This window comes from Haliaeetus leucocephalus, unplaced genomic scaffold (genome assembly GCF_000737465.1).
Source record: "Haliaeetus leucocephalus isolate CR32 unplaced genomic scaffold, Haliaeetus_leucocephalus-4.0 Scaffold484, whole genome shotgun sequence".
In the NCBI taxonomy this organism is placed as follows: domain Eukaryota; kingdom Metazoa; phylum Chordata; class Aves; order Accipitriformes; family Accipitridae; genus Haliaeetus; species Haliaeetus leucocephalus.
Genome location: NW_010972920.1, coordinates 3427014 through 3452486, shown reverse-complemented (window position 1 = coordinate 3452486; position 25473 = coordinate 3427014). Strand labels below are relative to the sequence as shown.

Sequence of the window (25473 nt, the reverse complement as noted above, 5' to 3'; positions counted from 1 at the left end):
AATGCCCACATCATCTGTACCCCACTGTTTTGACGTTGTCTTGCATCTAGCTCTCTTCTTTTGAGGGGGAAAAAATGATGAACTGACATCTGGGTTTTTTTGTCAACACATGTCCTTCACAACTCTGGTGGATTCTGAACATTTCCTTTTCTCTCAGGCTGTATGAAGATGTGAATATTTGTGAAATAAGCTGTTGGGTGACTGTTTTGCCAAAGCGATGGCTTCTCAAGAATTTACTGTAAGTGATTTTTAACACTGTGTACAATTAAGTAGAAATACATTAAAAGACACTGTAGCTGCTCTGTTATTTAAAGTTTCTTACTGATTATTATTTCAACATCTTACACATTTAAAACAGGTATTATACACTCACCAAAAAATGAAAAAATCAAAAACCTGGCAAGATGGAATTCTGAGGATTAGAACTGGTGGAAATAAGGTGAACGACTTTGATTTAATACCATCTGCTACTGCTGGACTGTCAGTGGCAATCTAGTTGATCTGTGAAATAAAATTAGTTATTTAAAATTCTATTTTTTCATTGCAGGCTATCTTGTTTGATGATAAAGGACAATGTTTGGAGAGTATTTTTATAAAATCTCAGGTATATTTTTTTCGGAGTGTTTTTTATTTTTATGCTTGACTGTGGTTTGTGTTTCAGGAAGCATTTCAAACTTTTGCCTGGTAACTAAGGTAGTACTTTCTCTTATTGTGGATATGGAAGACTGCTGCAATGCAAATAATGGAAAGCAAAAACAACTTTATTGATAAGTCTTAATGTTTTTCTGGAACCAGTGTAGAGGTTTTATGGAGTTTTATTCCTTTGGGGTAAAAGCAGTGTATTACAGTGATATATTAAACAAGCATAACTTGAAGCTAAGTGCTAATGCTTTCTCGTATATGTATATTTTAATCTAAGTATTCATATGGCAGCTGTGATATACTGGGTGTAAATTTCTGAAGTTTTTACATACAAGTATTTACAAGACTATATTTATTTAGAAGACTCTTACTTTTTCTTATACAGCACTACTATGTACACCTTGGTGCTTTCTCTTTTCTAGGTGAATGTTGGAGATAATTTAGAAAGTGAACGATACTTGATCACGGTTGAAGCAGTAAAAGTTAATGAAAAATGTTTTGAAGATCAGCCAAGGAAAGCAGAAACGCCAGCAGTGGATAGAAATGGCATAAAATCTGGTGTTCTGCCTCCAAGACATCTGTCTGTTGGGTTGAAACGGAAGTTTACGGTATGTCTTTGTTTCAAAAGTTATGTCTGATGTTAACATGCATTTTAAAACACAAAAGGGACATCTTTTAATGAACAGTAAATATATAGATTATGTCTTCCTGTTTTTTTTGAACTGTAAGCCAGAATGTGTTACCTGTAGCTATTTTTTCCAGAGTCTACTAAATCTGTTTGGTTTAGCAGGATTGGTATTGCTGAGGCTGCAGTGAAAAATTGCAAGGCCTTGAGATTATGTCTATATACCTGTGGAATTGTCATGTGCTTCTTGATCAGAATATATTGTATGGAGCGTGCCCTGTTTTCAGCATTTAATTACAAAACATGGAGTTGATTTCTGAGTAGAATTAATTTACAGTTTCTCCCCTAGGGTTTCCAAGGGCCACGGCAAGTTGAAAAGAAAATATCAACAATGGAAGATGGAGAAAAACCAACAATATTGCCTTTATCTAAGCATTGTCAGGGTACTTTTCCATCCAAGTTTTATGTTACCTCTCCGCTATTTTCTACAATTTGCAAGAAGGATGCAGAAACAAATCTATCTGCAGACTTTCATGAAGATGTGTGTACGGATAATGATGGAGAACATAAGTCTCTCTCGTCACTGCTTTCAGCTCCATTTCTTGGCAGATGTGAGGAGACAGAGAGGCAAAACTCTGATCGGTCCATTGTGAAGCCAGAATCTCCTCCAGTTACTGGGCACACCAAATCTAGGAGTCAGACAGCTGATCACGGGGCAGTGTCATGCAACATCAGGAGCACAGCACAGATAATAGCTCTTTTGGAGTCTAAACCAACACAAGGATGCAGAGATCAAAGATCGTCTGAGGTCACAGAATGTCTTTTTAGGTTTCAGGCATCAGAAAATGCAGATAGTTTATACAGACAAAAAACCACAATCCTACCTGCTTTTTCAGGCAACCCTGCCAAAAGACTCATTCTAAATATTCAGCATTTGCCTTTTACGAAGGGAACTGTAAATGATAAAAAAGAATGGAATGCTGAAATGCTTCTAAATTCACCTGAACAACCTTGTGATAAAGAAGTCACAGGACAGAGACATGACAAAAAGGCATATACTTTAAGTCAAGACTTACAAGATCCCTGCAATACAAATAGTTGCTTCCTACCTGAATCCACCCTAAGTAGAATGAGCGACAGTCAGTTTGTCCCATCCTCAGGTGACATTTCATGTTCAGTAAGTCCAATCACCTTTGAAAAAAATCTCTCCAGATATAAGGAGGATTCATCTGTGAAGTTGCAAAGTGAGCTTCAGCCAAGACAAAATTCAGAAAGAATACCAGGTGACCAGGAGCTCTCTGTGGATGTAACATTGACTAAAATTGGATTTGTAAAGGAGGAATTAAGTACGCATGGTAAAGACTGTGGTCCAGGTGAACAGGTGATGGAGGTTAACTTTAATCTAATGCAGGCTTTTGATTTTAATGACACAGACAATGAAGACCTGTGTGAAAGAGATGTGAATAAGCTCACTGAAGGAGACATGCTTTCACAAAGTCCACATTGCTTAAAGGGAGAAGATGTAGCACAAAATGCTGCATTGAGACTTCATTCTTGCTGTGAAGTAGTGACGCACAGTAAAAACAAAGAAGTCAAATGTTCAACATTTGATGGAGAGAATGGTGGAAATCACTGCACTGAGGGTATACCATCTCAGCTTTGTGACAACGATGTTGGAGATACAGGGAGAACTGCAGAAGACTCTGCAAACCAGACCAGAATTGAAGTGGAACTTTTGGGAAATGGACACAATGTAAGAGAGATTAATGACAGTCAATTAAGTATTGAAGCCACAAACAATAAGAAGGATATTGGTGGCTGTGCAGCGCATACCATTGATGGCACGTCATGGATAAATAGCAAGCACTCTGATCTTTTGCCTGGTGACACAAATGTTAATGAATGTCCCCCTAAAACTAGTATGTTTGAGAAAACTGAAGGTATTTCATGTATTTCTACCAGAGGAATAATCTCTGCAATGGACAAAAGGACTGAAGAAGATGTTGTACATCTTGGATGCATGAAATCCCCAGATGTTGATTTAGAACACTTCTGGGGTACTAGGAGTGATGACATTAAACCAGGTAGTCCTTTGCTGGCTTTGTCACAAAAATCAGAGCCTAGCTATGGCTCATTCCAATATACCACAGAAGGCCATCAAAAGGTACTTGGCATTTCACATAAAGAAGATACTCTCATTTCCAGAAATTCTGTCTATCCTTTAAGAAAAGGCCATTCACCTCTAGAGGAAACGGCAATAGGTGAAACCGAGTTTGAAAATGCAGAGAGCATAAATGCTTTTCATGAAGCCTGCAAAGGGGAAAGATTAGGAATGGATTTCCTGAAATGCACAGCAATGGCTGAAAATTCATCAGACCTTCCTGATTTTGTAAAAAATATCGCTCTTCTAAGAGCTGTGACTCAACATAGTGCAGCATTAGAAAGCTTACAAGAGATAGAGGAAAATAATAGCATATTATATGAAGCAGAGACTTCTGAAGAGATATTTGAATCCCTTGTGAAAGATACAGGTTAGGTCAGCTGCTGTTTTACAGTGAATTCTGTATGACTCTGCCCATTTGACTTATGTACTCTTATCTCTCCTGTTGGACAATTCATATTCAGAAACCATACTTGGGGAGTGATGTGTTATAAAGGTTACCTCATGCAATTTTTAGTGTTTAAAGCAACAATGCGGGCTCCAAGTCTGTGTCTTTGTTTGATTTAGTTCAGTTGAATCCTAACTGTGCAATTATTTGCATGGGTAAGGTTTGCGAGCCCGGTAAATATTCAGATGTTTTCATGTAAAAAGAATACTATAACTGTAACTTATTATGGTTTTCCATCTCTTGTAGCTATAAAACAGTTTACAGAAATGCCTTACTCAGAAAGTATACAGGCATCTTCCTGTTCATACTTTGATTCTTCTGGCCTTATGGTAACCAATTTTTGACTACATATATCTATCTGTACAAGATGAATTAATTTTCCACCAGGCTTCTTGAATAAAATTCTTGGTTTATGAAACTATGGAAGTGGAGCTAGAAATTGCTTAGAGGCATCAACTAAGAAGCTAATAGTAAACAGAAGATGTCCTCTTGCAGACCCTATTGCCAATGAGTGTTCAGGAGGCCTAATGTATGACAAGAAACTTAATGCAAATTGTAGTATTTAGTTATGTTTAATGTCACTAGTATGTCTGGTACTTCTCCTTCCTTACCCCATCTTCTTGTACCATCTATTTTGTCTGTTCTTTCACTATCTCACTATCTTTTTTTGAATGCGTGGCTGTCCTAGGAATTTTAGCACTTGGGTTGAAATATACTTGCAAATCTGTTTGTGCTTCATGCTTCACACTGATTTTTGTCCAATGCTATGGATGGTCTTTTTCTTTCAATCCATCCAAAGTGAAAGAAAGATTTTAGATTAAATTATTCTCTTTTTCCTGTCTCATTTGAAAAGCAAACCTAGTTTCTTATCCTATTAGGGATTGTTCTGGTTTCTAAATAAAAAGGCTGTAATTTAAAATGCTTTCTCTTGTATAAATACAAGAGATTTCGTAGCTTAACTTTTCACTTTAAATGGTTATTAAATTGTTGGAGTAATTAGCTTTTGATACTTGTTTTCTGCAGCCCAACTGTGTGGACAATTTATTACAGAAAACAATAGCAGTGGCCCAAAGAGACCCAGACCCTAGGACACTTGACTGCCAACCAAAGGTACAATTTCTGTGGAACTGAAGTATAATGAATAGTGTTTCTTAAATTTCAAGTCGGTGGTTTGCTGTTTTCAATATATTACAAGAAGTCCTAATAAATATTTAACCAGTCTCATAATGGGCTTCTCATTGCTTTTTAGTACATTAGTGTGTGGGAAGTTTTCCACTGAGAGTTTTAAACTCAAATTTTACAATACAAAAAGACTAAACATACTACTTCAGGATATCGATTTTCTGTTGACAGACCTGTGCAAAAACATTATTGCTGCTGAGTTGCAGGAGTGCAAGAGAAAGAGAAAAGCATAGATTTTTTTTTTTCCCTCTTCTGCAGTTCCAAAAGATTATTTTTGTTGTGTGTAAGAAAAATACCTTTATTGACTGTAGATGGTTCCAGAACATTACTTATTTTCAGTTAATGATGATTCCAATATATTGCATAGCCTGTTGTGTTTCAAGGGCACCAAGTAAAGGGATCAGCAGCTAGTGAGATAATGTTGAGAGCTCCCTGCTCACAGCTAGGATGGCAGCAGTACCCAGATAATATGGAGTTTGCAGCCGAAAGATTTTTGTCACCCCTGTTTTCAAGGAAGTATGTAATTTCTGACTTCAGACAGGTAAAACATTTTTTTCAAAGTTATTCTTACTAACCTTAGTGCAAGCAAGTATCCTGTAAATGTAGGATAAAAGAGAGTTCATTTTTAGAATGCTACAATCATATCAAAATCACTAAGAACTGAATATAGTGCTTTGTGGTTAAAACTCTGCAGTTAGACAATTGTTTTTACTCATCTTTGTCATAGGACTATGCATTTGCAAGATGTAACTTGGTTTTTTTTCCTCCGGTCAGTTTCACTTTGAAAAATGTACATGGTCATAAAGTGTAATAGTAAACAGAGAGAGATTTCTAGAGAAAAGTGGCAGAGGGCTTTTATAATGATTGTTTCCTGGTGTTAGCAGTATAATATTCACCTCAACTGCATTTGAAATTTGGTATATAATTGTTAGAGAGTTCCAAAGCAAGGGTTAAAACTTTCTTGGATTATGATGCTATTCCTCCTGGATGCAAAGAAACATGACATGCGGTGTTAAATAAAGAAATTTTTTTCAAATGCAGTATATATTTCAGTATTTGAAATAATGGAAGAAAATTGATATTTCATTATTTTACTTCCAGAATGGACTAGAGATACTGAAGAATTGTATCTAGAAATAAGATTTAGAAATAAGAGTCACACAAAGATAATACTTATATGGGGATAAACAGTTTAATTTCTAACAAGTTTTTTGTTTATACTTTTTTGGTAAAGTCTCCAGGCTCAAGAAGTCTTCATGAGGATGATACCAACTTTATCAGAGAAGGAAATTTTCAAAAGAAGTCTAACATTATTAAAGAGTCAAGAATAGATCAGCCCTGTAAGTGAAAGTAAAAGTAGAATGGCAGTGATTGGCCTCAGAACAATTATTCCCCACGACTTCTGTCCTTTGCCTATTTTTCCTAGTATTGGCAATGAATGTGTATTCTGAAGTTGCACCATGGACAATGTCAGGCTCACCTTCACGTTCTGATTTGAGACAAACGCAGTGGACTTCATGGGAACCTGACGAGGTGTGAATTGTCTGTTGCTTCTAGATCTTTTTGGCTTTATTTCCTGTGTGTTCATGGTAGCAATTTCTTATTTTTGAAACTGTTTAATCTCAACTCTGAGAGACATTTCAATTGTTTAGAATGATGAGAGAGAAAGAATAGTGACAAAAGAGCTATAATTAAGGTTTTTTCCCAGTCATTCACTTGACATGTTAATTCGTCATCTGTAGATGATTTCGTCAGTAGAACTGACTTCCTCACTTGATCCAGACTCTACAATTTCTCCAGCTTCAGGAAGTGAGGAAACTGTCAGAGACATCCAGGAGCCCCTGATACACAGGATCTTGCCAAGGGAACCAGAACTTTCAGAAATTTTTTTCAGTAAGAAATTACAGTTTATAATTGCACTTTACAATAGTTCTGCTAGAAAATCTTTGAGGACTTTTGAAGCACAGTGAGTTGCACTATAAATGGCAGTTACCCGGGGCACTGAAATACACTGAGATATGTCTGGGTAACTACAGAGTTTGATGTGTGTTTGTCACACATTTTTCATAGGGGGGTGTGTTATTTTTTTTAAGCACGATTTTAAACAGTGTTTTCCAAATCAGCTGAATTAACCTTGAATTCCATGTCTTGCCCCCTGCCCCAATTACATTCTCCTGAAAGAGACTTCGGAAGAGTGATGTAGCTTTTATAAAGAAAAATCAGCTTCTAGTTTGGGGGAAAAAACAGCTGTAACCTAAGCTTATAATTCATACTAATGTTTTAATTTATTTGCCTGCTTTTAGTTTTCTTCTGTATTCAGCTGTCCTCTGACCCCCTTCCAGCTGACACCTATCAATGACTGTCATTTCTTATTGATAGTGAATTTAGTCAAAAGGATGCTTGTGGTACTGGAGGCCTATTTATCCACATTGGTTAATGTTAATTTACACAGTTTTGTGGGTGATCTTTTTGGAAAAAGGAGCAAATGTTAAGCTGTTTGTTTTCCAGTTGGCAGTTGTGACTGACCTACCAAGAATATCAGATTAATGACCTCCAAAACACAATAATGCTTAAATAATTTCTACCGAACTCTTTCTTTTATACAAGTAGCATGCCTACAGAAATGCATTCTGAATATAGGGATTTAAGTAGTAAAAGAATCACAGTTGAAATCACTCATGTCGTATGGAAATTTGGTGTGGTACTGCAGAGGCATGATACAAAGAGCTTGCCAATTAGAAGACAGGATGTAAAAGGAAGAACTTGGAATTCTTTGCTTGTCTTAGTTTTTTGTACCTCTGAAGTTAATGTGCCATCCCTAAGTGCTACAAGTTGCTTGTAAGATGTATTTGCCCTACAGCACAAGAGAAACCCAGAGATCCAGAGGAAGGCAACTTCTCAAGATTCAAGCCCACAGTTAAAACACGAACTCCATTTGTCACTCTTCCGGCCACTGAGAAGATCTCTGACGCAGTTTATCCAACTGACAGAGAGGAGGTCCAGCGATCTTTTGGCTCTTCAGCAGTCCATTTAGGCAACAAGTCACCGGTATTTCCTATTAGTGCTTTTGGCCCTGAGGACAGAAATTATGAAACCTCTGTGTTTGGAGAATATATGGAAGACAGAGAAAGGGAATCCGTACAACCAGTGTTCCCTAATGTGACTGCACAATATAGACAAAGCAAGTGGCTAAAATACCAAAACAGGGCTCAGTGTGACTTGATAACTCAAAACAGCGATGATGGGGAAGTGACTGATGACATCTGTGCTGAGGACATCCTTGGAATGCCGCTGGGTGACACAGGAGAGAGCAGTGCTGTGAATAAAAGTGCTCCCGGCTCTGCACCTCTACTGACAGCAAAGAGCATGCTTGGTAAATGCTGTGCAAATACCAGCAATCAAGATTTGATTTCAGAGAGGAAGTTACTTTCTCTGCACTTAAGTCAGACACCTTTGGCTGAAGCAACACAAAAGGTGTTAAGTCATCTGAGCTGCCACACTGTAACAGGAGATGGCCAGGTGTGTAACTGTTCAAGCAAATACAGTTGTAAGTGACAGAAACACATTTTTCTGGACAAAGTAACTACGTTTATCTGATTTCCTGCAAGATATTATCAGTATGATTGGATGAAATGTTTCTACATACATAGTAACACAAAAGAGGCTCAGCTACAGAACAGCAGCCGCTAATGTATTTTTTTAAGTGCCGTGACTAATCCTTTGTAAAGGTAATTTTTTGGCACACATAGTGCCAGATTTAGATTTTTAATCTGAATGTTGATGGCAGGAAGATGAAATAAAAGCTGTTGGGCTGTTTTGTCACCTATAATTGGTAAGAATGTGTTTTCAAGAAGTATTTTTCTTAATTGTGAAATCAGCATTTTTTTAATGAACACCCGTATCTTGCTTCAAAGCATAGTCTCTGATTTTAAAGTATTTTAAAATTCTTTAGTTTTAATTGAGGAAAAGTAAGTTATGGCATTGAGTAAGCACCTAACAAATTAGCACAGCTGTTTGTGACCAGTAGACTGTCTTAAACAAATGGAGTAAATTGGGAAAAAACCCAAACCAACCACAAGTCAAGTTTTAAGTCGACAAATGGCTGTGTTTGAGAGTTATTGAAAATGTTAGATTTTCCTCTTTTTTTTTTTTGACACAAACTTAGTATGCTGTGTTTTCTAGTTCTTTACAACTGTACAGTAAAATATTCATGTGAAATAGAGGTGGGCAAATAACTAGTGTATTTCATATACACACTGGTATACACATTGTGTGTGTTTTTATATATATATATATATATATAAAATCCATGTATGTTGCATGTTAAAAAGCTTATGATAGGAGTTATCATTATGATGTCCACTGCAGTGTAGATGGAAGAATCTCCTCAGGACTAGCTGGGATGGCAGGCACAGGGATAGGTTGTGGTGTGCACAGTTTCCTCCAAAGCTCTTTAGTCTGGTTCTTCCTTCCCTAACCTTGTACTACCTTTGCTATAGTTTCATCTGATGGATTTATTTCTGTGCAGAAATGGTGTTAAAAATGGGGTTTATGTGCTCCTTCCCATGTCTAGGGCTGAAAACATGATTCTGAATTACATCATTTACTCTAAAGCCTTTGAAAGTATTGTCTATGTTACTATAAATGCAGGCTGTTTGTCAAGGGGCAAATTTTAACTTCATGGTACATCCTAAATGGCAGTCCAAGCTCTATGCTATAGCTCCAGGTATACTTAATTTTACTCCTATTGGCAGTTGGATTGTATACATGCTCCTGTACTTACGGTTAACAAAGCCAGCAAACATTTGTGGTGAAGGGGATTTGTATTTTGCTTTTAGAAAACTGATTCTTTATTGACAGTCTTCATGTTCAAACTTCTGGTTGCAGAATGAGGCCCTGAATTTTTTCTGTTTAGTTGTACTTACTAATGAGCCACAATATAGAAAAGCAAAAAAGGAAAAAGAGAAGAAAAATGGATAGGTTTTGGCTTATCTGTACAGTAGCCATTTATCAAAATTTGTCTCATTTGGGGCTTTGCAAGTTTTAATGGTTTATTTTTCTGTTTTGTAGGACATAACGATTTCTGAGTTGTCTTTTCCTAATGTGGATAAAGTAAAATATACTAATCTTCCTAAAAGAAAGGTTTCCATACCAACTGTGTTTCAGTCGCATGTTCACTACAAACAGATATTTAAAGCTGCTCTGACAGGTATGTCTAACACCATGCTATGTAAAATGCTGTCATTATTAAACAGCGTATTTCTGAAGCTTCACAAAGCAGGATGAGAAGGAGAGAGATAGTCAACATCAGCTATTGGAACAACTGCGCGCATTTGGTTTTGGATATATATACTGAAATATATTCAGTCTATACCCAAAATTGCAAAGGCAAACCAAAAGGCCAGTATGCTTCTGTTCAACTATGTAACCTTGTGCCTGTTTACAGGTCTTTGGATTCCTATATAAGCCCCGCCCCCCCCCCCCCCCCCCCAGTTATTTAGTGTTTGGATTGTTTGGAGTCATATACTTAAATGTGATTTGAATGAAAGTAAGGCAGTTAGAACAAATTAATTGCATGTGCAATATGTGAATTTTGCAGGTCACATGGTTTCTTTTAGGACTCAGACTAACTTTTGATTTAGATTTGGAATTGAAAGTTTGAAATGAAAATGTATTTGTTTGAATGTTCTGTACTTGTGTAATCATTTTAAGGCTGTACTAATTATTCTTTTATTCTCCTCCCTATGTCAAGAGCAATTAAACATAATGCTATTTGAGTTGTCACAAAGATTATACAATGCTCTTTCAAAAGTGGATACATCATTTCACACTTCATTAAAAGATGGGCAAAGTGAGAGCAAAGAAAGCTGCGTTCCACTCTGCAATCACATGCATCCTGCTAAGCTTGTTATGGTTAAAAAAGAAGGCCAAAACAAGGTGCTGTTTATTCCTTATTTGTTTACAGTTTGGGGTGTTAGTTTGGCATATAAAGACCATATTGTGTGAACAATTGCAGGTTAAAGTGATGTGTTAAAGAGATCCTTTTTAAGGTGAGTTGTAGTATCCACTAGTGTCCAGTATTGTTGATGTAATATTTTTTTCCATACAGAAACAGCTTTATATATGTAGAGAGAAACCCCTGAATTTATAATTTTCTAGGTTATAAGGGATTTTTGTCAGGTATGATTACACACACTGGTTTCAGGAGCTGAGAGTTTTGGGAACACACTTGTGTTTTTCAGTGAAACACAGTGAAAACACAGGTGTTTATCTGATGATTTCTATAGCAGTGAGTACTGATCCATTGCTTTACTTTTTTTTTTTTAATTGTTTGTTCTAATGTGCTGACGGTCTTTTTTTTCTTTTCCTTCTTTGCCCCCCTCCCTCCCTAGGGTCGTTTGTTCTATACCTGTGATGCCCCAAAAGCTGAGCAGTGTTCGTTTTTCAAGTGGATAGAAGATGTGAACCCCGCACAGATAAAATCCAGACCTAGTGTAGTGCTTCATGATATAAAGAGTATTGGGACATACCTCAGAAGTCAAAAGATTTCTCTCTATGAGGGATGCCAGCTTTTGGTGAGGTATTCTGAAACACTGTGCACTTTTCACAAGTGCTACGTGAATTGCAGGATTATTTATAAATGTTCCAGTAGCTCGGGATTTCAGTAGCATTTAACAGCAGACAGTTTCACTAAGTATGTTTAAAGAGGCTACAGTTCTGTGTAGAAATGTAAAAGCCACATTAGCTAAGGAATAGTATTCACAGCAATGGCATTTCAGGTCTGTGTTCTTTTCAGCAAGAATCAACACTGCTTACCAGCAACTTGATTAACTGCTTAAGGAAATTCCTTATGATCGTTGCATTTGAATTACTGTTCGTTTAATCTTGCGTGATAGAATTTGATTTATTCTCTTGGTGATTCCAATTTTAATGTTAGAAGTTGTATCAAAGGCTATTCTGTGCTGCTTAACTATAGGGGAAACAATTTAATTATGGCTGAATATGAGAGAAGTATTTTGCAGTGAAGATACATGTATTTAAAACTTGGTAATGCAAGATGATGAACAACCACTAAGATCTGTGCTGTATAATTTGGTCCAGTCTGTAGAGCTTTCTTATTTTTGGTGGTGAATCCAAAATGTGCCAATTGTTTACATACTTTTTCTTAAAATTGCAATTTAACAGGAAAGCCTTCGAAATTCAAACACAGCGGTGTAGGAAGTTCAAGAAAATGATGAATACACCTGCCAGGTTTGATGGCGATTCCAAAACCAAATTATACCTCAAACTGAGCAGAAAGGAGCATTATTCTCTCTATAGCAAAGGTAAACAAATCTTAAGCATCAGAAGAATTGTCCATGTCATGTTGTGCCTTTTGAAAGTTTTAATTTGTAATCTAAAGAGAAAAACTGAATCCTGTTTTTCAACTCCTGGCAACCCTGATCGTTCAGTTCTCATTCTAGAAAGGCAATGAAGTGTCTCATTAATTCATCTTTTCTTGTAAACGTTCAACTACCTTAGAGAAATATATAAATTCCATATCCTTGGGTTTGGAGTGTATTAAATCTTTGAACCGTGACGTTTCAGGAAAGCCCAGTATTCAAGCAGATGATATTTAAGGAAAACTTGATGTAAATCACTGAAGTGTCACAAAGTTGGAGGACATTCAGTGGTTTGATCCAGATATTCTCAATAGTTCATTTCACTTCAGTAATTTTTTAATTGATACCCATATTTTTATATTTTGTTCACTTTACTGTTCAAAATTATACAAAAGAATTTAGGCAGAAGCAAACGTGTTGTGCACACTTTACGTACAGAATGAAATGTTCTAACAAATCAGGGTTTTGTAACTATAAATTCTGAAGCTCTGCATGGGCAAAACTTTTACTTGTGTATGATAATTTTTTGATCATTTTTGTTACAGGCAAATACATATTATTGCTCCTAACTTTGAAGTCTCCCTTGCTGTGCTCTGCAATATATGATATAGAAATAGTGTAGTGAGCTTTAGTCTCATCAGCTGTGCTAAATAGAACAGAACATTTGCAGGCTCCAGTATGTGTTGGTTTTGAAAGGGAAGGGAAAATGTACATTTATTTCAGTACTTGCTGTTCTTTGGCAAAAGTGTAGTTCACTAGATTTGTAGAGTTCTTCAGTGATTTGTTCCAAATACTCTCAAAATGGATAATACTTCAGATTTGCCAGAAGTCAAATGCTACTAAGTGCACCAGGAGAGAACTTTAGAGTTACCATCAATTTCAGACAGTAAGTACTAGAAGAATTGCAAATTACATATTCATTCTTTTAGAACTGAACTAACACTTAGTTAGGACTTTCTAATACCCCCTGCTTTCACATTAGCGGTGGTTTAATTTGCAGCATAGTAAATGCTGAGGTATTTTGTCCAGCTTCATTTTCTTTAAAAAACAGCAGTAGAAGCTTATGAGAACTCTGTATTTTTTTTGACAGATGATATTTGGGTTGTTTCGAAGACTTTGAACTTTGATCCCCTTGATACTTTCATTGCATGTAGTGCTTTCTTTGGACCATCCTCCAACAATGAAGTCGAATTACTACCACTGAAAGGCTACTGTCCCTCAAACTGGCAAATGAATAGTGAGTTCTACACCAAATAATTCAGAATTGCGGGAAACAACTATTGAGGGAAAAATCTGGCCAGCAATGAAGGACGAGATTAGAATTTATCAAATCTAATACATTATTTTATTCATAGTATTTCTTTTCCTTTATTTTTGAATATGTACTTTGAATGCATGAGTAGTTAATGCAATTAAACCTGCAAAGTAGCTGGTAAGAAATTCTAAATGGGTGATGAAGAAATGAGGGTAATATAAATAATGTAGTAAATAATATAATACAGAATGCAAATTGACTGTCAGAGTGTAGGTAACAGGAATTTGTTGTTACTGTCCTTGAAAAACAAACGAACAGAAACCCCAAAAAACTCACGATGGAAAATTTATATTTATATAAAAAGCAACATATTAAATCTGATTTGGCTGTCCCAACATTCCTTTCTGTGCCCTTGTTACAGTCTAGAATGACTAAAAAATTTGTGTTTCCAGACTCAGTAAAAGCAAATCTGTGTAGTTTTAGTGATTTTAATCATTGTACTTTAAAAAGAAAATATAGCTAAACCTAGCATTGGTGGTTTTTAATGAACTGCTGACCTTTTTATTCTTTAGCAAGCTGTTCCCAATTAAGTTGCAGCCACCCTTCTTTTTGGTTTTAACATTTTTGTTTGGGGTATTTATGTAATATTTTGTCATCACTGTTTTGGAAACAGTAAGGTTAGCAGGCCTTAAGTGCAGAGAGAAACAGTGGGAGTCTGCTATAGATGTCACGGAAAAATGACAAATGTGCAGCATTTGTCATCAAAATGTGTGCGTTTTGCATCAAACATAATGCAAAAGCTTTTTATTTTTGCTCTTGAATTGAGCTAAAGTTTAGTTTGTTTTTTTTTTAAAGAAAAAGATAAAGAATGTATTATGTAGTCATTCTGGAGCTAGTAATAATATACCTCTGCTTACTTTCTTTTAATGCAATATGAAAATCGTGTGCTTGATCGCTAAAGGCTTTATTCATAGCACTTAACCTTAAACAGCTAAGTTGAGTGTTTTAAGTTAACAAATTAGTCTTTTTAGGCTTTCTGTGTAATCAGTAGGGAGAGAGTTCCTGCAAAGCACAATTCAGTGAGTCTACATCAAACTGTTCTGAATTACATTCAGAAGACTAAAAAATAGAGAGAAAAAAAATACAGAATGGCACACAAGTTCTTTGTGGGCATACATGCTGTCAAAATCATGGGCTTCAAATGCAATTGGAGATTAAGTTTTGTTTGTTCCCTGACTGTGAGTTGCAGGACTGGATCTATTGAGCAGTCAGGGTCTGGAAGAGTTAATATATAGGTTTTCAGTCTTAATGCTGTTGAATCACAGCATTTTAATTTTTTTTAGGAAATTTTTGGTCCTAACTCTTTGATCATAAATACAGATTATTTCATAATTCTATAACCATTACAAATCTAAAACCCTAAGTTATATGCAAATAAAGCTTTAAGTAATGTTTAGTTGTAGGCAGCGATAAACAACAGCAAAATAGAGGTATGTGGGTTACTAAACATATTAGAAACCTGTTACTTAGGCAATCCCTGAGCCGCAGAACGTTAAGAAACTGGCAGTGAATACAGAAAAATATAATTGAATACTTGTTCTGTTCTTATACCCTCCCCTAGGCATCCACTTTTGTACGCTTTGGAAATAAGCTAGGTGGAACTTGAGTCTGGCCCATTGGAGTTGTTCTTATGTTCCAGTCTTTTTTAAGAAAGCATCTGCTTAGCTATTGTGATACAGATGGTTTACTTAGAAAACTCACCTCCTAAATTCCAAAGTCTTCTAAATACCTCGAGTGTTTCTAAAATGAGTACGGATTTTTATTAAGCTTCCTTTCCAGAAGGTTTCTAATGTTGGAATCACAAATACTTCAGAATAACACACCTTGAAAAGAAGGGCTAATAGGGCTCTCCTCATCTATAATATTCAGTCAGACATGGTAATTGGGTTAATTTGGCTTCTGTTACAGGAGGCTAATGACTCTTTTGGCATTTTGTAATTCATTTTTCTAGCTGATTTGAAGTTTGGGCTACTTTAATTTTTTTCTAATTTTATTTTTCTGTGCCCTTTTCAGCGTTTGTTCATGCCTTGCTGGTTTGTAATGCTAGTGGTGAGCTTACATCTTTAAGAAATATGGAGGAGCACTTCAATCCATCTACATTACCACTAGTACCATACCTACTAAAAATGTAAGTTACGGTTTCAGTGATACTGTGAACATAGAATATGTCAGTAGGTACAGAAAAAAACACAACAAAAGTACCATTGAGTTTGCCCTATTAAAAAGTGGATGAGGAAAACTAAAATCGGAAAACCAGTGCAAGGAATGAACTGTTGACAATGCAACTTTTAGTTATGCGGAAATGAAAATATATCGGTTGCTTCACTCTAACTCGATTGTAAGGGGGTTTTTTCCTTAAAACTTACCTGCAGCCCATGTTTTACAACCTAGAGATTAATATTGGGCATTATTATGATCATAAGACTGATAGTGCAGTCACCGACTGATCTGTATTAAGTTAATGTATATGCTTCACAGGGGTTCAGTGGAACTGTTTTTCCTTCCCAATTTTTAGAGTCACTCGACACAAAACCTAAAAATATTTTCTCAACAAGTCGGAGCAATATAGGGATATTTCCAAGAGCTGCTTATGATTCACTGTATAAAACAAGTAATTAAATGAATCTCTGCTACCTCTGTGTTCTTCTACCACTCTTAATTCTGTCAGTCTCATGGCCTTACAGTAAGACAGACTGTAAGTGTTAACATACAGCAAGAATGATAAAACCCAAAAGCCTATTTCATATGATCCAGCTTTCACCCGGGGAAGTAATAAGGGGTAGGAATATACAGCTCAGGTGTATGTCAGGGTGTAGGGGGCAGCAACTTTTAATTACATCAGCTGTTAATCACAAAGCCTCAGCATTTCAATGTCAGGTGAGTAAGAATATCAGAACTATGAGATACAAATTATACATATGCAGTATTATACTGCAACTTTTGACCATTGTGTTTTTCTTAGGAATTTTGATTCTAAAAATGCTACTAATAGAGTCAACAAAAGAAAATTTATTCCACCTGCCATCAGTCTGAAACGCACAATGATGTATGGACCTGTCAGTACTGAAGTGGCAATGGGACTAGCTGAAAAGATGATCGAAACGTTCTCGTTGAACCCAGATCAAGCTACATCACTGATTCAGATAGCTCAAATGATGACCTCATGTGAAAATATCAAACCAGTGGAAGAACATCAGAACTTCCCTATCACAATCATACGTGGTATGAAGCAAATAATTGTGAAATTTGCTGCTATTGTATCTTTCCAAAATTCTAGTTAATATGTGATGCCAGTGTTAGTGAAAAATCCCTAAATTCTCTCAGTGATGAAACAGTAGAGTTGTTTTCTTAAGCATATAGTTACAATTCCAGGCAGACTTAAAGGGAGATCATTATGTCTAGGTAAATGTTGACTTATTTTGAATGTAGCACAAAAGATGAGCTTGAATAAACTGCCTCTGTGTATGGAATATCCTTTTATACTCCTTTGTAACGCTGCTGTCCTCATCTACTCTATGCATTTCCTGAAAATTCATTTCTTGGATGAGGCCCCTCTGATAATGACCTTGACGTTATAACATCCATTCTATCAGCAGAGAGCTTTTGATCCTTGAATTTGCATTCAGCCTTTTGCAGGATTTTACAGAGTTCTTTCCTAGCAAGATCTACACAAAACCAGAGTTATTTACTGTCTTCTGCTTATTTATTTTCATATTAAACCCACGTTTTGTCATGTATCAGCTTTGCTAAATTATCATATAATTTTTTTTCTGTTACACATTATTCCTTGCTGTTTTCTACTTTCTTCTATCTTTGTTTTATCCCTTTTCGACATGTACAAAAAGGCTAGTAACTTCTTAGTTCAAAGATTTTTTTTTTTAAATCAGTATTGAAAAGCAGTTACCATAAACGCGAGTTTTCAGATCCTGTCAAAGTAAATACGTTGACAATAATGCCACTCTTAGTACAGATATCACTAGACTTAAATTGCGTGACCTTTTGTTAGGCTGTCAGGCACATTAATGTAGTTGAAATTATTAGTCATTCCAAGATAATTATCTCCCAAATTCCTTATTCTGTACCTCAGGACATGGTATGAGGGATGTGCATGCAGATACTTGTATTATTTTAATGTGTTGATGAGACTCCTCAGCAAGTAATGCATGTATTCAATGAGAAAATTGAGGAAAAACACCTTAGCTTCCCCTCTTCTGTAGTTTTTTGTAAACTTACTGCAGGCAGTAAATGCAAAGTGTAAGAAACTGATTGCCCCTGGATACTTAGAGCTGCTGAAGCAAGCACGTGCAATGTTTTGACGGGAATCCCAGCATAATATTTCATAAGATAAACTTAAGTTATAACAATTGATTAGAACTGTACTTTCTGGAAAATTTCCCTGTGTAACTTTGGCTTTTTCTTCCAAAATACCAGGTGTTTTTGGGGCTGGAAAGAGCTATTTGCTGTCCGTTGTGATTTTGTTCCTAGTCCAGCTCTTTGAAAGCAGTGAAGCTATGGAGGGTCCAAGGCCAGCTCCATGGAAACTTCTGATTGCTTCTTCCACTAACGTTGCTGTTGACAGGATACTGCTGGGGTAGGTTACTGAGATTTTTACAGACTATGGTTCCAAAAACAATAATGCACTTATACGGTAAAGATAAATGTGTTGATATTTCCAGTGTAACGCTCCAAAAAGATTGCATTCTTTCCCTAGAAAGTGTCACACACGGGCTTTAATTTTACCCTTGCTCCTTTGTACAGCATGCGTATGCTAGAAGACTGTAAGGTTAGCTGCATGAATTTACATGAGACTAATATTGGGCTGTAGTCTCATCAGATTTACTACTAAAATCCATCACAACAGAAAGTAGTATTGCTCAGGAATCTTTTGGAAGTAGCAGTGGGGGCAGGGGAAGGAGGAATAGAGAGGGAGAGGCAGAGTCAGACTTGGGAAGCTTCAGCATGAAGCTAACATGAAATACAATTCATGGTTTGGAAGGATAAAGGAAGGAAGGGAAAGTACAAATGGAAGACTATTTATGAGGGGAGGATCATAAAGGCATTAAGCGTTTTTGAGACAAATCATGATGAGGTAATTTCCTTTGATTTACTTGAATTGTGGCCCGAGTTATTTCATCTGGTTAATCGCAGAAGTTTGTGTTCTTCAGTGTTCTGATGTGTCTGTTAGCCTTTTTAGAACCACTTCTAAATTTTTCAAAATTTCTTTTTACATTTTTGTAACATGTATCTTCTCTTTTTCTTTGAAGTCTACTTGATCTTGGATTTGAGGATTTTATCAGAGTGGGAAGTATTAGGAAAATCACGAAAGCAATTCTTCCCCATAGGTAAGAATCTTAATCTTTCAGGGATCTGTAGCGATTCTGAGATTCATGATAGTATGCATGCTGTAAAATTACTATTTTGAACTAATTAAAAATGTGATTGTAATATGCCTATCTCAGGATTGTGTCTGTCATCACCCTGCGTCCGCCCCCGCACAGTGGAGAAAATTTACCTTGATTTGGGAATGTCACTTGCTGCTGAATAGAGCTATGCTTTTAAATGGGAAGTAGTAGACTTCCCATTAAAACTGCCAGAATAATGGTAGTTGCAGATTTGAGAGTTGACATAAGGAGGAGAAGCAAAACAAACAGACTTGAAATAGATACGTACTGCTCTAGTGATAAGAACTAGGAGGAAGTAATCATAAATTTAATGTGCGGAGAATTAATAGTAACAACTCACGAATGCTGTACTACTCGCCCCAGTTATCTTTGCTATAGTGTTCTGGGGTTTGTCTTTTAACTATTTAAAAGTAAGCAATGTGCATGATACTTTCAACACAATTTGAGAGAACAAAGTAAAGTTCAAGATGAACAAAGATTAAATTTCCATTCCTTGGTGTCAGTAGCATACCAAGGATATAAAATGGTATGAGAATGAAAAACTTCTCAGTTCTACTCCACTCTGAAATCAGCTGTGTACTTGGAGAAGTCATTTACTACATGTATGTGTCTGGCTGGGGTGGTAGGGTCTGAGCTGGTGGAATAAAGTTCTGTTTTAAAACAGGTATTACACTAGTCTATCTCAGCTGGATTTGGGATAGGTTAGTACTTGTTGTGAAGTACTGTCATGTATGATTATTTTTCTATATTGGGTGTTCACCGAACACTGAAAGCACTGTTATTTTCAATCATTGTAATGCATGTTATAAAATCTTTTTGAAGTTTACATGCTGGCTCAGGAAATGAAAATGAGCAGTTAAAAGAGCTGCTTGCTCTCATGAAAGAAGACTTAACTCCAGTTGAAAAAATATACGTAAGGAAGAGTATTGAGCAACATAAACTGGGGACCAATAAAACTATACTGCAACAGGTACAGTCAAAGTGACGGGATGGGAGAGTGGGGATTCGCTACGTCTTATCCGCAAGGCCCAGCAAACAGAAACTGGGAATCCCCTCTCACACCTGCCAAGCTCCTAGTTTTGAAAAATAAAATGAATGTTAGGACTAGGATAGGTTTGATTCCACAGGTATAGCTTAGTGTCTTACCTGTATATGACTTCGCTGAGTTGAACTTGCAGTTCCTGTTTAGTGATCAGGAGCCCTTTTTGAACTTCATTGTAATCTGATTTAATATTACCAATCTAGTTTACACGGCAGGGAGAGAAAAATCTCTGAGCACAGCTAGTCTGCACTGTCACCTTGAAACTAAAATTTTTGTACTCATAAAGGCAAAAGATAAGGACTGAGCTAAATCTATCCTAGAGTTGAGTATCAACTGCCAAGAGGATTTCAAATGTATTTTAAGTAACTTTTCATCCAAGTATTACCTTTTAGGATTACTACTTCCTGTAGAAACATTTTCTCAATTTCTGGTCTTTCCAGTTATTTGCCTTTTCTCCTCAGTCCTAGACTCAAAAAAATCCCCTCTTGTTGTAGAGCAATTGTAACAAAGCAGATTTGAGCAATTTGTTTCTTGTGCTTATTCCCAGTGGTCAATGCTGCCACTTTTGCTGCTGGGGCTCAGAAGGTTTTGGAGGTGTAATCTGAACTCTCTCTGTACCAGACCAGATCTGGTCTTAAAATACATGAATCAGTGAATGGCTCTAATGTATAAACACTGCAAGCATAAGAAATGGTAACCTTGGATCCATCTCTGTGCATACACAGGGCCTTTTACTGGAGGTTAGAATATAATTTTTTGAGACCCAGCCAGCATGACACAGCATGTAGTAGAAGTGCTAAAAATTAATTTAGGTGTATTCTGCCACCACAGCTATAGTTATGCACTGCACAGAGATTGACTATTAAATGACCTTAACTTTTTGTCTGCCCATTTTCCCCTCACTAATACCGAAGGTGAAAGTGGTTGGAGTGACCTGTGCTGCCTGCCCGTTTCCTTGTCTGAATACTCTTAAGTTTCCTGTAGTGATGCTGGATGAGTGCAGTCAGATGACTGAACCTGCTTCTCTCCTTCCTATTGCAAGGTACAGCCTTCCTTTTGTGTTTCAGCAGAGAAATAACTCTTAGTTAGCAGTGACACAACCTCAAATAATTGCCAAGCTTGCACATCTTTTTAAGAACATGAACTCCAAGGTCTCACCTTAGAAAGGAAGAAGAGTAATTTTAAATTGAGGCCTGCTCTTAGGTGCCTTCCTTAAGTTACCATGTTATTTTAACTGTGGAAAGAGGGTGATGGACAAGGGAGCCTGATGGAAAGCAACCTGTGATATATAAACACAACACATGCTTTTGTTATGAATAGTCTGACATCCTTTTTAGAACTTTTTTTTTAAAACATTCTTATTTAGGTTTCAATGTGAAAAGCTAGTCCTTGTTGGAGACCCTAAGCAATTACCACCAACTATTCAAGGGTCTGAGAGTGTTCATGAAAAGGGATTGGAGCAGACTCTCTTTGACCGCCTTTGCTTAATGGTATGTACTACCAACCACATCTTTAGAAAGAGGGAGGGTGAAATTGTAGGTCCACTGAAGTCACTAAAAGAGTTCTGGTTTAGATGTCAGAGTATCAGTGTTTCAGCCTGTTTTTCAATTAAGCATTCTAGTGCATTTCTCTGTAAATGTTATTTTCACAATGCAGGGAAATTTGTAAGTATAACAAATGTGAAACAAGAATGGACTGAAAAACAGTAACAGATTCCGCCTTCTGATCTTTTTGTGCAGTTTTCAATCCAGGTAAAAGAATCGGGGGCTACAGTATTTGTTCTAACTTTTGCTGAAGTGAGTGTATGAAGGTTAAGCCAGCTTACTGCAGGAATTGTTTCCACTTATTTCTTGTTTGACCTAGGTGGCATTGCAAAATATTTAGTTACTCTTTTTCTTAGTCACACTTTCTATATCATACTTCTTTAGGGACATAAACCAATACTTCTTCGGACACAGTACCGATGTCACCCTGCTATTAGTGCCATAGCCAATGAGCTGTTCTATGAAGGAAATCTGATAGATGGTGTTTCTGAGAAAGATAGAAGTCCTTTATTGGATTGGCTTCCAACGCTATGTTTTTATAGTGTTAATGGGGTGGAGCAAGTAAGTTTTTAAACATTTCTTAAAAAGTCAATATTGTAGTTTTTCCTCTGTTCTGTTTCTTTTTGCATTCTGCTGTTTGTGAGAGCTAAATTGGAATTCTTCTTCCCTAATTTCAGATTGAGAGAGACAACAGCTTTTATAACGTGGCAGAAGTTCATTTTACAGTCAAGCTCATCCAGTCTCTGATTGCAAGTGGAATAGAAGGATCTGCAATTGGTGTGATTACTCTTTATAAATCACAGATGTGTAAGGTTTGTGTAATGTATCATCAATAAAACAGTTTTCTTAAATGTATTTGTTTATTCTAAACATAGGCTCCGTTTCAACTAGGAAGAGTCAACAAGAAGTGAGAAACAAATGCTGGATAGGTAAACTAGAGTTTACCGTAAGTTCTCTTTCTTATTTAAAAAAAATAAAAATCTACTTTTTTTTCCTCTAAAATTAGTCAAAATCTTTTCATTCAAGCAGATGATTAAAAAAACCAAACTTTCCATTTGTTTTCCTTCCACGTGGACACTCAGAAAATTGGCAAATTAAATAGTATATAATTTTCATAAGGAAATCGGGGGCTGCTACAAACTGGTATGTGTGACAAGGACAGGTAACAGAGGTGTCTGCTTAGCAAGGTTGCAGTTGTACCTCACCCAGTCATCATCCAAGGCATGACATGGGCTGCTGCGATTAGTAAGCGAAAGTACTGGTTGCCACACTGAATGCACCAGCGTTTTGTCAAATACAGGTTCGTTGCGTAGCATTTTCCTGTGATTAGCTGAGGTTTTACTGTCGTCGTACCCTCTAGTTTCTTAGTTCGCATCTTGTGTAGACTCAGATTTGTTGAGTGTGTTTGCTCAAAACAAGTGATTGACTGAGTAGCATAACTCATCACCATCCGTATTCCTTTTGTCTACAGATTCAGAATTTGCTTAGTGGCGTACACTCTGAGGCTTTTGAAATTAAAGCTGTCCAGGTGTCCACTGTAGATGCGTTCCAAGGAGCTGAGAAGGAGATCATTGTTTTGTCATGTGTAAGAACAAGACAAATTGGGTTCATAGACTCGGAAAAGAGAATGAACGTTGCACTAACGAGAGCAAAGAGGCATTTGTTGATTGTTGGAAATCTGGCCTGTTTAAGTAGGAACAGACTGTGGGGAAGAGTAATTCATCACTGCAAAGGTAATTATTTTCTTCTCCTGTATTTCTGAAACCATGCAGCTCATCTTCTTTAATTAAACTATGTATTATAGCGTATATAAACTATATAACATATAAAGTATATAGTATGCATACTATATAAAACAGTATATTTATTACATGTAAAATAGGGTATATTGCAGGAAAATGCAAGTATTTGCAAGTGTGCGAGTTGCATGTTTGCAGTGTTATCTGCAAACTGGTTTTATACTTGAAGGGCGTTTGTTATCCAGTAACAGGACTTATTTTTCTTCTTTTGATGCCATCAGATAGCTACACAAAGAGCACACTAGTAAGGAGAGCTGAAACCCATTACTGCATTCCTAGTCCTTCACAGTTTGCTTTTACGTAGCAGACCCGGGTAGAAACAAGTTACAAACAAATTCTTCTATACAGCAGTATTTCTGAATAGGTAGTACTTAAATAAAGGCGAGAAAAATGCATAGCATCTTTCTGCAACTAGAGGCTCGTTGTTTTTGGAAGATAAATTTTGAGCTGCTAGAAAAAAACCCAGTGCTATTGGAGATAGGTAGGGGAGGGGGTAGGGCCTAACCTTAGCAGATACTCCACAGGGAGCGCTCAGTCTCTAAAGCAGCTGGTAACGAATCACTGCAAGAATAGGTACCGAAAGAGTAATCATTTTATTTACCTATTGGTTGACATCAAAGTTGGATTCTGAAGAAGAACAATTTTCAAAGTAGAAATATTATAGCCATTTGATAGGCTTGGGGAAATAAGATGCTTGCATCACCACAGACTAATTACACGATGGATGCTGTAAAGCAAGATGTAATTATCCTGTTTATTGCTGCTTTTAGGATGGGAAAATGGATTACAACACATAAGCCAGTGTGAGCAGCAGCTAAACGACATTCTTAAGTGTTATTTGGAGAACCGAAAGGAAAAGGAACAAAATAAGAAAAAGGAAAAATAAAATGTGTGCCTATTTTGTGAAGAAATTATGAATTGCGTGTGTAAAAATTATCAGAAGGATGGCAAATCTAATATTTATAGTTAATGTGGGAAATTTTTGTTTGTATCTCAGTGCACTGATCCTTCTGTTTTGACCCTTGTTTGTATGACTAAAAATGAATAAAGTAACTTTATCTGCTTGATAACTGAAATCCTTTTATGCTTACAAAGTACCTAATTGTATTATTAGTGTTTCATTATTCTTCAGATAAGATACACACGTAACACCATCTCTTAGAACAATTCTGTCATCTTGCATATTTACAAATGGGTGACATCTGGGAAGGAGCATGGCTAAAACAATTAAAAGGATAATTAAAACATAGAGTAATTTCTTCAAGAAAAATTACATGTCCTTGGTCTATTAAATCCTGAAATGTCAGCAGAACAAAATGAGACCGGATTGACCTGTATCTAGATTTTTTTACAGGTTTTAGGTTAAGATCACTCAGCACTCTTTCGAAACTACAAAAAAGCGGAATGATTTTCGTTTGGAAAAAGAGTGCTGTTGTGTCAGAAACTCTCTGACAAGAAAAAAAGTTCATCATCTTTACCATGGCACAAGCCTGTCCGTAGGCTGTCTCAGAGGTGTATAGGGGAGGCTCAGCGGTTAATGTACAAACAGTGGGGCGAAGTGGGCTAAGTATGGACATCGTAAAATTTCTAGATGCTGTTAAACTTTTTCCAGAGAAGACTCTGAGGCACACCAGAGAGCCTGCATCCCAATAGCGCTGAAGTTACTCGAAGTGATCTTCTGCTTTCTTTTTACGCAGCTTCGCAATAAATCACCTGGTGAGGAGCTTGTTTCATTCAGTGATGCATTTGTTCCCGGAAAGAAATCAGAATTGTGGGGAACGCTGAACTTCAGAACACTTGCAGCACACGAGCTGATGATGGGACTGGTTAGCCCAGGATGACGTAAGGAGAGGGGATAAGGAGGAAGGAGGGAAAGCTTATCTTTAGGAAGCTAATTGAGGTTCTTGCTATGGAAGTAAATGTGTGTGGGT

At 36.7% G+C, this 25473-nt stretch overlaps 1 protein-coding gene across 1 annotated transcript; it reads left to right on the top strand.

Moving 5' to 3' along the window:
• Window positions 1–217: 217 nt before the first annotated feature.
• ZGRF1 (zinc finger, GRF-type containing 1) lies at window positions 218–24428 on the top strand. The gene is made up of 26 exons (XM_010575604.1): window positions 218–238; window positions 359–439; window positions 548–604; window positions 1065–1250; window positions 1617–3798; window positions 4123–4205; window positions 4900–4986; window positions 5426–5599; window positions 6293–6398; window positions 7919–8577; window positions 10129–10267; window positions 10811–10995; window positions 11451–11638; window positions 12244–12383; window positions 13531–13677; window positions 15769–15883; window positions 16718–16977; window positions 18187–18346; window positions 19020–19097; window positions 19980–20127; window positions 21114–21241; window positions 21566–21689; window positions 22128–22304; window positions 22421–22561; window positions 23221–23476; window positions 24313–24428. The coding sequence occupies exons 1-26, from the start codon at window positions 218–220 to the stop codon at window positions 24426–24428; spliced, it is 6138 nt and encodes a 2045-aa protein (XP_010573906.1).
• Window positions 24429–25473: the final 1045 nt, after the last annotated feature.